This window comes from Solea senegalensis, linkage group LG13, assembly GCF_019176455.1.
Source record: "Solea senegalensis isolate Sse05_10M linkage group LG13, IFAPA_SoseM_1, whole genome shotgun sequence".
Lineage (NCBI taxonomy): Eukaryota > Metazoa > Chordata > Actinopteri > Pleuronectiformes > Soleidae > Solea > Solea senegalensis.
Genome location: NC_058033.1, coordinates 2,545,089 through 2,559,956, shown reverse-complemented (window position 1 = coordinate 2,559,956; position 14,868 = coordinate 2,545,089). Strand labels below are relative to the sequence as shown.

General features: G+C 43.1%; 1 protein-coding gene across 1 annotated transcript; it reads left to right on the top strand.

Moving 5' to 3' along the window:
• Positions 1 to 856: 856 nt before the first annotated feature.
• LOC122779780 (RING finger protein 145-like) lies at positions 857 to 14,820 on the top strand. Its single transcript, XM_044042386.1, has 12 exons — positions 857 to 1,019; positions 4,679 to 4,928; positions 6,507 to 6,615; positions 7,270 to 7,361; positions 7,722 to 7,957; positions 8,135 to 8,310; positions 8,668 to 8,808; positions 8,902 to 9,084; positions 9,417 to 9,564; positions 9,662 to 9,784; positions 9,883 to 10,116; positions 10,762 to 14,820. Exons 2-12 carry the CDS (start codon positions 4,745 to 4,747, stop codon positions 11,437 to 11,439), a joined length of 2,304 nt encoding a protein of 767 aa, XP_043898321.1. The 5' UTR covers positions 857 to 1,019; positions 4,679 to 4,744; the 3' UTR covers positions 11,440 to 14,820.
• Positions 14,821 to 14,868: the final 48 nt, after the last annotated feature.

Below are 14,868 nucleotides of genomic sequence, written 5' to 3'. Positions count from 1 at the left end.
ACAAATAACAAAGTAAACAAAGTATGTGTACTTCGAATATATAATATAAGTAAAATAATGTTACTTACTAAGGTGAATATGAACTTCATTGTAAGTATGGTAGTAAGTAAGGTTTATTTATTTATGACATTGAAAACAACAAAGTTGTTGTTGGCAATGGACAGAATCTCGGCACGCTAAAGTGCCCTCTTGAGTCACAAGACACACACTTAAGTTCCCTCTGGAGTGGTAAAAACATGAAGTGCCCTACTGGTTGCCACCAAAACAAAACTAAATTAAAAAAATGTATTATTTTTAAAGCAGTGCCTTTCTAGTGGAGAAAAGTGATGCATAGGATGCCATTGCAACTTTTGCACCAAAAGAACACACAAACTAGTAACGAGAAAAGCAGTTATTTTCAGTGAACAGAGTCATTAGAATCAGTTAATTAAAAAGAGCACTTAGAACTTCCTGAATGACTGACAGTCTTTTTTAAACTTATCTAGATTTCTACATTGTGCGGGTATTGGCTCAGCTTGCTTGAAACCTCACCAGAGCAGGAACTAAAAAAAAGTACCAGGTACCATGCTTATGGAAAAGCAAAAAAAAGTAGAGTCGAGCTATGTTGAGCCATGCACACTTTTTTTCCAGTAGGTGAATTCCAAATTCCCCTGTTCTTCCACATGTGTGTGAGTGACTGTATTGATGTATCATGTGTTGCTGGACAGAAAAACTTGTTTCGGTGCAATGACAAAAACAAAAAATATAACATGTAACACATGAGGGGCCCAACAATATGGAAAATATGACTAAATCAAAATTAATGGACATAGTGTAGTGCGCCTGCGCAGTACATCCTTCTCAGCACTCAGGATAATGGCTGCTAGGTGAGAAGAGCGGATGGGCCGCATCCTTCTGCGAGTGAGGCGCTTCCACTGAAAGGACCGTTAACTCGGGCGGTGCCGAGTTAAGATGATCGATATCCGACCCGAAAAGCACCTCGAAACTATTGTACATATACTGAACGTCGTCGTTCAAATGTAAGTTATCTGCTTTTTTTCTTATTGGTCTCTTGGATGGCGGCCACAGTCTTCTCGCTGGTTAGCCAGGCTACAGTTGGACTTAGTGGCTGGGAGGGGGGCAGTTTGTGCTAATCTTCCGGGCGCTGCTGTTGCTGTTCGTGCAGCGTAAATTCATGTGAAATTGTCCAAAAGTAATAACGTTAGAGCCGAGCTCACTTCTCTGCTGTGTTTTAATCCTGTTGCGTTGACGTGAGCTCGGTTGTTGACAGTAGCTAATTGACAGCGATGTTAGCTGACAACGTTAGCTTGACGAGTTGGCACCGCGCCTGCTGCGCCGCCAGTATATCTACACGACACTAAACAGAGTGCCGTGTGTTTGCGTGGAGAAACTGAAGCCTGTGCGGTTTATTTCACCGACACATGCGTACAAGTAATGCGTTGAGTTGCGGTGTGAATATGGCGAAGCTAACAAATCTCCTTCAGTCAAGACAGACAGACAGACAGAGGGGTTACTAGAGTTCATGGCGTACCACCACAATCGATGCAGCACTCACTCATCCCTAACGCTGTTGTGTAGGAGTTTCTGTTCAACGAGTGATGACACGGGTGGGAAAACACTAGGTGTTTCTACACTTTGCTCGTTTGCTGTTTCTGGATTAAGTTGTATAAAATAGTGCTTGTGCTGCGTTATATAAGCATGGGTTCTGTGATGTGATGTGATCTCTCTGGCCACTGATGGTCGTGCTGTATTCACAGTTATGTAAGTCGTTAGAATCCAGCCCTGAGCTGCAGGGATTTAATTACATTGCTGTTGTCAACACTGGGGGGGGAAAAGGCAAGCTCCATTATAAACACATTGTAAAACTTGGCTTGTTTGTAAAAGGATAGTCCACATCAGATGCTTGAGGTGGAATCATCAACCTACACTCACCAGCCACTGTAGTAGGTGTACACTTTACCTGTACTGCTTTTGAACCCTCTTTTGCCTTCAGAGCTACCTGTAGTGTTTGTGGCACAGATTCAACAAGGTGCACAAAACTCTTCTTTTGAGATTTTGTCCACGATGTCTTGAGATTTGTTGGCTGGACGTCCACGGTGTTCTTTGATGAGCTTTGAAGACATGGGGGTCACTGTAATCATCAAGGGATGAACGTGGTTGGTCAGGTCTCTGAGACAAATATTTGTTTTGTTTTTCTTCTTCCTGAAGAAGGCGCCAGTGCACCTCTTGGTGTTCAGCCTGCCTGAAAATGATTCGAAGAAGAAGAAGATACTTTTTGGGCTGCGTGGACATAAACATATTTTCCTTTGGTGGTCAGCATTGCACCTCTCAGTGTACAGCCTGCCGGAAAGATTTAGAAGAAGAAGATGGACATGGTCAGCAACGTTACATAAGTAGGAAACACACCAAATGTGCCTGAAGTGTTCCATCACAATTAGAGATTGGAAAATAAGGGTTTTTCCTAGGACTAATACAAGTTTTTTAGAAATCGGAACAGCTGATGGCTGATTATTGATGCAGATTATTTTGGCCAATATATTTAGCTGATATTCTCATTAGATCAGGCACCATTTCATAATCCTTGTTTGTCCAATTTTGGCGACTCCATGTGAACTCAAACTATATTTTTTCTGTTCTTAGCTGAGAGGAGTCTTCTGCTTCATGTTTTGACATGTGGTGCGTTCAGAGGTATTTCTCTGCACACCCTGGTTGTAAGGAATGGTTATTTACTGTATTTTTATCTGCATTTCTGTCATCTTGAACCAGTCTGGTCATTCTCCTCTGACCTCTGGCATCAACGAGGCATTTTTTCAACCAGAGCACTGCTGCTCACTGGATGTTTTCCCCTTTTCAGACCATTCTCTGTAGATGTGAAAATCCTTGTCAGTTCATCTCATGTGGACCCAACAACAATGCCAAGATACTTAAATCACCTTTTTGCTTTTAATTACTCTGATGCTCCTTTTGAACTTGAGCAGGACCTCTTGACATTGTCTACATGCCCTAAATGCATTAAGTTTCTGCCATGTCATTGGTTGATGAGATGATTGCTTCAACAAGCAGTTGAGCATGTGTACACAATAAAGTGACCAGTGATAAACATATTGGAAACTTGTTTGGTTTGTGAAAGACTAGTCCTCATCCGAATTTGGGATTTCCTTTTGCATATACTTTGCTTGTAAAAAGATTGTTTGCAGCATTTTAATTGCAAATGCCTTTATCATGGTATTAACTTCAGTGTTGTAAAATGTTAAAAACTGAAATGCCAAAATATATAGAGTATATTGAATAGAACAGTGTGTGAGAGAACAAAGAAAGTGTAGATGGGAATAAGCACTTTTGCTAGTGTGCCTCATTTATCAAATCTGAAGCTAAGTCGCACCTACATTGAAAATACAGTTGAGAGTGTTGCAGCTCCTGTGGCAAAAAATGTGTATTTAATCAAGTCTGAATTGATTATTAAGCAATAGATTTGACTATGTAAATGGTATTTTTTGAAGCAGTTCAAGTCGCCACCTCTCATCCTAAAAATGCTAACGTGTAACAATGTGTTGTACCTGTGGCGTCTTAGCAGTTACATCCTTTCCCAGGCTAGCTGGTTTCCAAGGACTGTGGTTCCTTTATTCCATTCAGAGGAGCCGGTGGCTAATCGGGAGAGTTCCCAGTGGGCCTGCTTACCTGTTGAGTCTGTCCCCTGGTTGGAAACAATAGAAATATACAACCATAATCTCCTATATCCTCTTGTTTTTTTTAACCATAGAGGGCAGTCAAATCACAAAAGTCACCTAGTATTAATTTGTACTTTTGTATACAAAGTGAACTTGAACTTAACAAGTAGACCAGTTTATTGGCTGGTTTTTAAAACTTAAAACAGATGTGCAAACAGAGGGGCAGAGATTGTGACCAGTGAGACAACAGCAGCTAACAGATGCTAATAGTAAACGGAGTCATGTATTTTTTTTAACGTCTTTATTTGACTAATGGTTTCTCGTGGTGAGATATTATTTTATTTTTGCATAAACTCTGCTCATACATGTTAACATATGTCCATAATAAAAGCTACATGATGGTAAACATGAACCCTTCCTGCATTTATTCAGTTTCCTCGACCACAAAAAAGTAGGCTGGTCTTAGGCATGAAACACCCGGGCTGAAAATTGGCTGGGAGCAGCAGAAATACATGTGACAGGGAAGGGCCACAACGATAAACGAAATGAGTTCTATCTGGCTGTAGGTTTTCGATCAGGAGATTCTCAGGTAATGGCAGTGGCAATATCTTTTCAAAGGAAGCTCAATTCTTGTGAAGTAGGCAAATGCGTTCTGTTAACTTTTTACTGCTCTACGGCTATAACTTGCTGGTTTCGCTCCGTAAGTCCTTAGAGTGGAAATCAGCTTACAGAGCACTGTTACGTTTTGTTCAAAGATGACTGGGCTACTGATAAGGACTCTCCTGCATCTATGAACCGCAGACACAAAGGTAGGACTTTTCACACCCTCTCCTTTTCCGTGTTTGATTAGCTGCCCTCTGTCGTCCAGCTTTGCTGCCCGGGCTGCAGGTCACAAAGCAGAACGGCGACCTTTGTTCTCAGTGCTGTTCAGCTCCGCAGCACCTTATGAAGCTGCATCCAGTCCGTCTTAAATTGTATTAAATGTTTTTTTTGTATGCCTGTCTCCACAGCGCACCTGCCGTCAGCATCCCATCGTAGTGGTGAGTTCTGCCTGCTGATCAGAGGAACCTGACGTCATGGCAGTGAAGGACCGAGTTGAAGCGGTGCTCAATGTGGGTCTGCGTGTCCCCAGCATTATGCTGCTGGATGTCCTCTACCGCTGGGATGTCAGCTCCTTCTTCCAGAAGATCCAGCGCTCCAGCCTCTCCAACAATCCACTGTTCCAATACAAATACCTAGCACTATACCTGCACTATGTAGGTAAGTGTTGCTATTTCACACACACAATTATGCACAGGTTGTTCCGACGCAAACTCTCTTGCCAAAAGGATAACTGCCAAACAAATGCAGTATCCAAATGCTATGCGCCGTCTCTGCTGTGTTTCATATCATTTATTTGATCACGCATGTTTACACAGCTGCAGCCGTTGTTATCTCTCAACGTATGATTAAAGGTGCAGGTGTCATGTTTGAACTGTGTGACAGGGTTGTTGGCTTCTGTTCTTATGGCTTTATCAGTAGGTTGAGTGCTTACAGTCACGGTTGTATCCCTCTAGATTACGTTTATAGTATTTATTTCCTTGTTTTAATTCGGCACCATCTGCCCTCTCGTATGGTACACCACTGTCTGGATTTGTACTTCGGGAACTTGGTCAGTGTTTGTGATAATGGGAGTACTGTGTACCTTAAATTAATAAAATGAAATTGTTTAGATGTTTAGATAATGATGTCTATGCAGTGTTTCCCATTACTTGTCTAATTTGTCCCGCTGCAGTTTGATTAAAAACAAAATGTATGATACACTTCTCTAACTGAGTGTTGCTGCATTGGTAGAGCTGTGAGCAGCACTATTTTCCTCCTCATTCCCTGATTCGTGCTAAGCATGAAGTTTTACAGGCGCACCCAGCCAGCCTTCATAGTTTCAGCTGCAGCTGTATGTGGACCCGTGAGTCACATGCAGTGTTGTTTTCCGCTTCACTCTGCAGTCGGTGTACCTGGCAAAGAGCAAAGTGCACGCACATGCAACTGTTAACACCAGAGATTGAATACACTCTGTTGGCGTCACTGCTGCTATATCTGTACTGCTTAGTTTTACGAGTAATTTCTTCCACAAATTGTGCCCAAATCCATCATTTATTATAATTGACATATTCTGCTGATAGTTAGACAGACATGCAAACCTCTGTCTTTGCTTTTTCTAACCGTGTGATTCAAGAAATGGCATTTTAAGGTGCTAGAACAAGACGTCCTAAAGTCACATTCTCATAAGGGAAACTCAATGTTTTAAGTCTTGCATATGAGAATGACACTAATAACATTCTGCTGTGATATGTGTTCGCTGTAAAGGAAAAAAAGACAAGCCCACCGTAGAGTTTTGTTTACACGATTGTGTTTGTGCTCTATGTGCTGTCAGACTTGGCTGCAGTTTGTAAATGAGCCAATGGGTTGGGTATGTGCTGATGTGCACTACGTGTGTGTGTGTGTGTGTGTGTGTGTGTGTGTGTGTGTGTGTGTGTGTGTGTGTGTGGGGACACAAATAGGAGGAGAAGAGAGGCAGTGAAACCAGTTACTGTTGCTAAGCACTGATGAGTTGTCTTTGGGTTTTCGTGGTTTTAGTTCAGTAGTCTGTTGTGTGATGAGCAACTGTTTTATTGACTGTAAGAAACGGCTCCCTGCACTTAGATAAGAAACATTTGTCGCACGTACACATTCGGCATATACCGCTTTCGTGATTACAAAGAGGTTATGGCCCGTAAACAGGAAGGATTAGGGCTACTTAACACTTGATGTACATCAGTGTAACTGTGTGTGTGCGTGTGTTTGCTGACTGCCTTACAGGTTACATCCTGAGCTTGGTGCTCCTGACTCTGCCTCGTCAGCACCTGGTTAAACTCTACCTGTATGTCCTTACGGCCCTGCTGCTGTTTGCTGGTCACCAAGTCTCAAGGTATATATACTCACACACAGGCTGTGGAGACAGCTTTTACTGGGGTTCCAATAATGGAATTTAAGCTGGTAATCGTGTCTAACAATGCAGAGCTAAATGCATTTATACCCCTGTCAAGTAGAATGGTCTGCTCATCAGTGTTTGATTTGCAGGGGTTCCATAGTCAATGTACAGTTTAAAGAGTTGATTCAAACATGTGTCGTCCCTTCCAAAACTATTGGAACAAGACCATTCCCTTTGCTTTTTTATACACTAAAGACATTTCACTAAAGGCATTAATGCTGAAGATGAAACGGTGATTATTAATTAAAATGTGATTTATTATGTCCCGTGTTTTACATACTAATAATAATAAACTCTATTTATATAGCAATCTTACAAAGTGCTTAACAGTTCAATCAAGCCTAATCAAATATTACAAGGTTCATCTCATTGCGTTCATTTATACTGGACCATGTGACTCACAGGTGTTTCTCCTTGCCCATGTGTTGCTGTTTTTTGCTAAAAGTCCTTTAAAAAAATATAAACCGGAGTTTTAGAGGAGATTGCAAGTATATCTGATGTTTTAGTTTGTTTTGGTTCTCGGCTACACTGTGAGTCAATCATGCTGTATGTAAATAGATCTAATAATAATAATTAATTTCTCTTTGTCAGGGATTATGTCCGCAGTGAACTGGAGTCGGGCTATGAAGGACCGGTGTACCTGGAACCTCTCTCCATGAACAGATTCACCACTGCCCTCATAGGTATAACATCACATGCAGTGTAAAGCGCGTCTCCTCTTTTTAAGTAAATAATCTGCTTTGATGGGACGTCAGTAAAGGTAATGTTGTTGTATAATATTTATCTCTGGCTGTGCGGGACCTGTTTCATCTTGCCTGAGAGTAGTAACACACTCTCCTGTGCCATAAAGAGATCACAGGTGGTGCACTAAAATCCTGAGAGGGGGTGAAAGCAACTAAATTGGCCTCCTGGTTACCACTTTGGTAACGATAAAATATTCTCTCAGGAGGCCCTATCATGTCGCCTCTTGCTACACAATGTTGCTAAACAGTAGATCAGCAAAAGTGCCTCCAAAGTCACAGATTGTGTGTATCTTCTTTCAGGTCAGCTGGTGGTGTGTACGCTGTGTTCCTGTGTGATGCAGACCAAGAGGATTTGGCTTTTCTCTGCTCATCTTCTCCCTTTGGTGGCCAGACTGTGTCTGGTGCCACTGGAGACCATCGTCTTCATCAATAAGTTCTCCATGATATTCACCGGCCTGGAGGTCATCTACTTCCTGGCCTCCAACTTACTAGTACCATATAACCTGGCAAAGACGGCCTACAGGGAGCTGGCTCAGGTAATAAACTAACTAACCATGCTGCTAATGTTGATAGCTCACAGGATTTAATCACAGGATTTCTGCTACAGTTCCTGGGAGACTTGCATAATATTCATGTTGTTGTGTCCTAGGCCCAATTACCTTCATCTCTCCTCCTTCCCAGTCTCTGAAACTGTCTCTCTGTGTGTTCCCCAGGTGGTGGAGGTGTATGGGCTGCTAGCTTTGGGTATGTCCCTCTGGAACCAGCTGGTCCTTCCAGTTCTTTTCATGTGCTTCTGGCTGCTGCTGTTCGCTCTGCAGATCTACTCCTACTTTAGCACCAGAGACCAGCCTACCTCAAGGGAGAGGCTCCTTTTCCTCTTTCTTACCAGGTAGGATGATGGCACTAATGATTTGACTCTGAAGACTGTGCTATTTATATGATTAATATAAATCTGTATATGTTATGGGCCTGGTTTTTAATACTGCTCAAATATGGTATATTTAATCTTCTTATCTTCCTGAACGGTTCAGGATTATGCACCAATGTGCCACTGATTAAGCCTCTATGATACTATGTGTGTGTATACCATAAAAACTGTAGCAGCCAATATGGATAGACAAATGTAGCCTAAAACAACTTGTTTAAGTTAATTGTTAATGATTAACACGCCCATGTTCCTGCTCAAAGGTAGCTCACATGCATCACTCCTCATCTTATTTGCTGTGTCATCCCTCTCTGTCCTCAGTATTGCAGAATGTTGTAGTACGCCGTACTCCCTGCTGGGTCTCGTCTTCACCGTCTCCTTCGTCGCTCTGGGTGTTCTCACGCTCTGCAAGTTTTACCTGCAAGGCTACAGAGCCTTTATGAACGACAACACCATGCACAGGTCAGTCCAACTACGTCTATCTGTGTTTGCCGTCGTTGGTGAATGTTTGTGATTTTTCATCGCTTTGTGGGATTGTCTTGTCTGTCTACGTAGGGGGATGACGGAAGGCATCACACTGCTAATCCTCGCTGTCCAGACTGGCCTCATTGAGCTCCAGGTCATCCACCGAGCCTTCCTCCTCTCCATCATCCTCTTCATCGTCGTTGCTTCGATCCTGCAGTCCATGCTGGAGATAGCAGATCCCATAGTCCTGGCTCTGGGAGCATCAAGAGACAAGTAAGATACATTTATCCTGGCATTGTATAATTATTGGGGCAGCCTGTGGCCAAGGGGGAAAGGGAACTTGACTTGTAACCGGAGGGTCGCCGGTTCAAATCCCCACCCGGCCAAAAAAGGGCTGGGGTACCCCTGAGCAAGGTACCCAATCCCCAATGCTCCCCGGGCGCCACTCAGTGTGGCAGCCCACTGCTCCTAATTCTAGGATGGGTCAAAATGCAGAGGAATACTTTCCCTAAGGGGATTAATAAAAACTAACTTTAACTTTAACTTTATTATTTAAAATGTTGCATAAAGCTCATCATCTATTCTTCTCACTGTTTGTCCTTCAGGAGTTTGTGGAAGCACTTCCGAGCTGTGTCTCTCTGTCTGTTCCTGCTGATCTTTCCGGCCTACATGGCCTATATGATCTGTCAGTTCTTCCACATGGACTTCTGGCTTCTCATCATCATTTCTTCGTCCATCCTCACCTCGCTGCAGGTAACACACTGGCACGTCGTGTGAAAACCACAACTTCTTTTAATATTAATTGTTTGATACTGAATTACATCTGAACTCTTTCCTCTGTCTCTGTCAGGTTCTTGGTACGCTCCTGATTTATATTCTCTTCATGGTCGAAGAGTTTCGTAAGGCCCCTGTAGAGAACATGGATGAAGTTATCTATTGTGTCAATGGGACCTATCGATTGCTGGAATTTCTAGTAAGTGTTCCCCACACACACACACACACACACACACACAAGCGAATGAAAAGTTAGCATGTGCCCACACTGGCGTCACACAGTATGTCCTCTGTCAGGTTGCGGTGTGTGTGGTGTGCTACGGCGTATCGGAGACCGTGTTTGGGGAGTGGAGTGTGATGGGAAGCACCATCATCCTGGTCCACTCTTATTATAACGTGTGGCTCAGAGCCCAGCTGGGCTGGCAGAGCTTCCTGCTCAGGAGAGACGCCGTAAACAAGATCAAAAGCCTCCCCACAGCAAGCAACACACAGCTGGAGCAGTACAACGACATCTGTGCCATCTGCTATCAGGTATGAGCTGCCCAAATGATTTCAAGTTTCAAGTTAAAGCTCAGGCTAATGTCACGTTTTAGCTTCCCTGACCTATTTGAATTTAAGTTGTTGTTTTTTTTACAAATGTACAAAACTCTTAAAAATGTCGCATCTTCTTTTAACTTCTGAGGTTTTAATAATTTATCACCCAGTGAGAACATTTGGTTCTGCTTATGCTGGAACTGAATCAGAGGTTGCTTTATCTTTTATGCACTAGCATTTACATGCATGTTAAAAGTCAGATTATAGTCAGATTAAGACATTGATTTGGTTGGTCCGGCTAAAGTCCGGCTTCGTCTTAGTTGGAGTCAGGCGTACACGGCTAATATAGCAATTTTCTCCTCCGTATATATACACTAAACTGTTTATAAAATCTTTGTGTTTTTGCATTTCATGTTTTTAAAAACAAACCTGCGCCACTTTCTCAACTATAGTCTTATTTATCCATTAATACACCGTTTTCTTTTCATTGTCAAGCCCTTTGAGCTGCGTTTATGTATGAAACGTGCCATATAAACAAAAGTATTATTATTTTTTTGACACCTGTTATCACTGACCAACATGTCTAAGAAAGTCTAACAACAGGCTGCATTTGTTTGTGTTTTTGTGTTCATTTTTTACCAGGACATGAGCACAGCGGTGATCACTCCGTGCAGTCATTTTTTCCACGCTGGCTGTCTGAAGAAATGGCTTTATGTGCAGGAGACGTGTCCTCTTTGCCACTCGCAACTCAAAAGCCAATCACCAACCACTGGCGGTGTCCCCAACCAAGATGCCCCCGCAGCCAATCAGAATCCTGCAGTGCAGGAACACGCCACAGCCAAGAAGCAGGAAGAAGGTGTTCTTCAAGATGATGGGAAGGAGGAGGAAGAGGAGGAGGAGGGACAGGTAGAGCAGGAGCGAGAAGAAGGACCTGACATGTCAGCTGGAGAAACTTCTTCTTCCTCCTGTGGTGTTCCTCCTGCTCCTGAGCACAGTGTCGAGACTCTTTCATCACCTTCATCCCCACTCACGACTGATCATCTGCAGGACCAGTCACCCCCCGATCACCCCTCTATGTCTTCCTCCTCCTCGTCTGACACGATGGACACATCCCCCTCTCCTCCGTCTCCCCCTGACGCCTCCATCCCTTGCATCTCTCAGCACTTGTCCTCAGAGCGACAGGCCGAGGCAGAGATGACCCGTGCTGACCCTGAACCTGCCCCAGTGTCGACACCAGACAGCAGGGATTCATCATCACAGCCTGACCCACCCTCTCATGCGCCTGACAAAACGTCTTCTCCTTCGAGCAGCAGTCTCTGAACTCCACTGAAACACACACACACAGCATACATGCATCGCATGCACATAAATGACACTCAATCTGCTTGCATTCTACGTGTCAAGCAGTTTGCTTTTCCTGTCATGTCAGAAAGTCAACTCCAAGCCCCCTTCATATCCACTTTGACAGGACAAACCAAAACAATCTCCAAGCAGACAAAAAGTTCCACAGGATTCCAACCTCACCACATGATGCGGTCCTCTTGAAACAGTGAAACCAAATGTGTCCGAGTTAAACTCATGCCAGCAATGGTTCCATCGTAGACCGTATATAGAAAATACGCGTAGTTCTCCGGTTCTGAAGCCCAAAAACCTCGGATGGAAGTAAGTGTTGTCCACCAGGGGGCGACTCCACTGGTTGAAGAAAGAACTGGGTTTGAATGGAAATGTATGGGGGCGAAATGAGCCCACTTCTCACTTTGATGGTGACGTCTGAAGATTTCCAGAAGCAGAAACTGTCATGTCGAATCAGGAATCTCAAGGTTTCACAGTGGGGGTTTGTTTTGCAACCGGAGGACTGCATCCATATTTTATATACAGTCTGTGGGTGGGTGTCTTTTTTTTTTTCTTTTTTTCCACTTGTCTGTATTTCTTTTATTATTGTTTTGGGAATGATTTAAACTTGATGCAAAAAGGGGGAGAGCAGTAATCTCATCTCCATCCACCATCACGTTCACAAAATGTGAAAAACCTTGAATGAAGCTGAAGTCACCACATCAGTCAACGCTGCTTGTGTCTGTCCAATCCCAGACATTTCATGACTCCCATCCTGCCTTTGTTTGCGTAGCTTGGCCGTCATCGCGTTTGGGTTTTCGACGCATGTGCCATGATGTCACTGAGGAATGAGCCTCGACAGACTTACCGATAACTAATGGTTACATTTGAAAAGAGTCTGAACATTTCATAAAGTTTTAGTTTTTTGGGTTTTTTTTTTGTAGCTGTGAGTATTAGTGATTACGAAGCGTTAGCAGACTGAATGTCATTTCTAGAGGCCGTCACGTGACCTGAAGCCTGGTGCTAAGCAGAGGATACATGGTGTGGTCTCGCCCAGTGTTGCAGAAATGAATTTCACGTGTCAAGCTGTCTCTTGTCATACTGCTACAGATTGTTCCTTTTGATTCAGATGTGTTTGGCTGGTTCCAGCAAAAACTGCTATCGCCATACTTTTGTATTATTATTAAAGAGGTTTTTCTTTTCTTTTTTTTTTATTAAAACATTACGGCATCATATTAACGCCGTGCAGGGCAGAATGGACTGAAAAGACGAGGCAGATGAGGGAGACGAAAGTTTGTCCTCATTAGCTTTGCTTCGTTGTGGTACTCCTCATCCTGCCGTTCAACCAGAGCGTCCCATGTTTTCCCATCCAGTCTGATAAATGGTTGAGTTTCTATGGTGGAAGCTCATCACCACGTCCATTCAGTCACATTCAAGCAACCCCGCGTTGATTCTTTCTTTTTTCCCCACCATCACTATCCTCTCACTGCTCGCTCACTTCACCCCCATGAAATGTTTATACCAGCAAACTGAGCTATGATAGCTTCTTCTTTTTCTTGTTGTTTTGCTTCTTTCTTTTTTTCCCCCTTTCCCACACACACACACGTGCTATGTATGCGTTGAAAAGTCTTCGAGTATCTAATTGAAAGACTTGAACTTGAGAATGCCGAGTCCTGATGCACGCTTGTATGTAGAGCTTGCACGCCGCCACGGTTACCATAGCATTTATTTGTCCACTGTGTGCTCTCACCTCGCTACCAATGTTTTTTTTCTTTATATATATATATACATACATACATATATATATATATTCTTTTTTTTGTGTCGCATTTGCACTAATGTCATTTATACTAGCAATGCTCCAAAGCTGTTTTTGTGGCTGTCGACAACCAAATACCCACGACGTGTTTGTGTACGAGGAAGCGGCCCGAACTGTTTGTGTGTGATGTATATAAATGTCGCTCTGTCTGGTGTCTTATATTAAAAACCGGAGGAGTGTCGATATGTAAACATGGCGGGGCTGGGACTCTCCAAAGCTTCTGAGTGGTTCACTTGCTCTTTGCGTCTTTTCTTACACGAGAACAAAGACAAACCTGTGGCCCGAGAAGCTTTTGGGGACAGCCAGACCTTCTTCCCTGATGTGAGACCAGCCAGTGTTGCTGCCTCTCCTCTCGTGTCCGTATGACGCATCCTCAACGCTGGTGTGATCACTCTGGTGCCCTCTACTGTTAGGAGTGGGATCAGCATGGTGCAGATGGCCAGGAGAGGCAGAGGTTAAGCCTCAACAGTATTACTTATGACCACTATTTACTAAAAATGCTTAATGCCATGAACGACTTTATCTTCAACACCGGGAAGCCGAGCACTGGCCGCAGGGCTGAGAATGAATACATGAATTTATGTAGGATCAAACCTGCCCCAAGTGCTGCTCCACTTGTTTGTGTTTATTATTTTATTTTTAAAGAGATGAAATGTTTAGAGTTTGATGTATTTTGCACATGTTCCTCTGAAAAGTGAACATAAGGACATTCTGTATTCTCAAACCTCTCACGTTACGACCCCCTTTTCCCCCTTTGTTTTATTTTTTAAAACAAAGCACTTAAAAGTGGTCGCGGAGCTCGTGTGGCACAAAGACGCCACGTGCGGGGTGATAAATGTCATCGGTAACTGTATTGATGAACGGCGGCGCGGAGAAGCCTGGCAGCTCTCGATTCCTCACGTGTTTGCGGCGTTTTTTTTTTGGGAGAAATACAATGGAATGTTAACCGGGTTTATCTGATCGACAGAGACGTTCTTTACATTGCAGAACACCTGAGGTTCCAGCTGTGTGTTTGACGTCATGTAAACAAATGGGAGCCAAAGTGCCAAATAAATGCATTGCATCAAGTATATACTCCGTCAGGAGCTCATGGTACAGTTTTCAGTCTTAATGTTTATTTTGTTGTGCTGGAATCTTAATAGTCAAATCCTAGGCGTGTAGTTAATGTTCTCCATTACTTTTAATGGAGAAATCACTTGAAATATTACTACATACAGTTGGTTATTCATTCATAAAACAGCTCAAGTAAAGCAGACGTGATCATGGAATCTATAGCTGCCATCGCTCTCTGTAAGCACTCGGTTATTTTGCCTCTGACTCACATGTCATGATTATGGGTTTGTACGAATTGACTTTTGTTTCATTTCTGGTTTTGTTTTTCCATACGTTCATTTAGGACCTGCTCTGTAAAACCAGACTCCGAATGCCAGTCGTATATATTCTGTTTAACCGCTCCATGTTTGTTTTTTTTGGGGTTTTATGTCTGGCATTGCCTTTTGGTTATTCTCCAAACAATTGAATGTCAGAAATAAAATGAACCATCCACTCTGGACCCTTACCTTTTTGTTTTATTGCGACGCTTGAATTGTCATGTCTGT

Excerpts from the sequence above, each read along its gene's own strand:
- LOC122779780 (XM_044042386.1), top strand. The coding sequence starts at position 4,745 with ATGGCAGTGAAGGACCGAGTTGAAGCGGTGCTCAATGTGGGTCTGCGT. Across the intron at positions 9,085-9,416 it reads CTGGGAGCATCAAGAGACAA|GAGTTTGTGGAAGCACTTCC; the intron begins GTAAGATACATT and ends TTTGTCCTTCAG. Across the intron at positions 10,117-10,761 it reads TCTGTGCCATCTGCTATCAG|GACATGAGCACAGCGGTGAT; the intron begins GTATGAGCTGCC and ends ATTTTTTACCAG.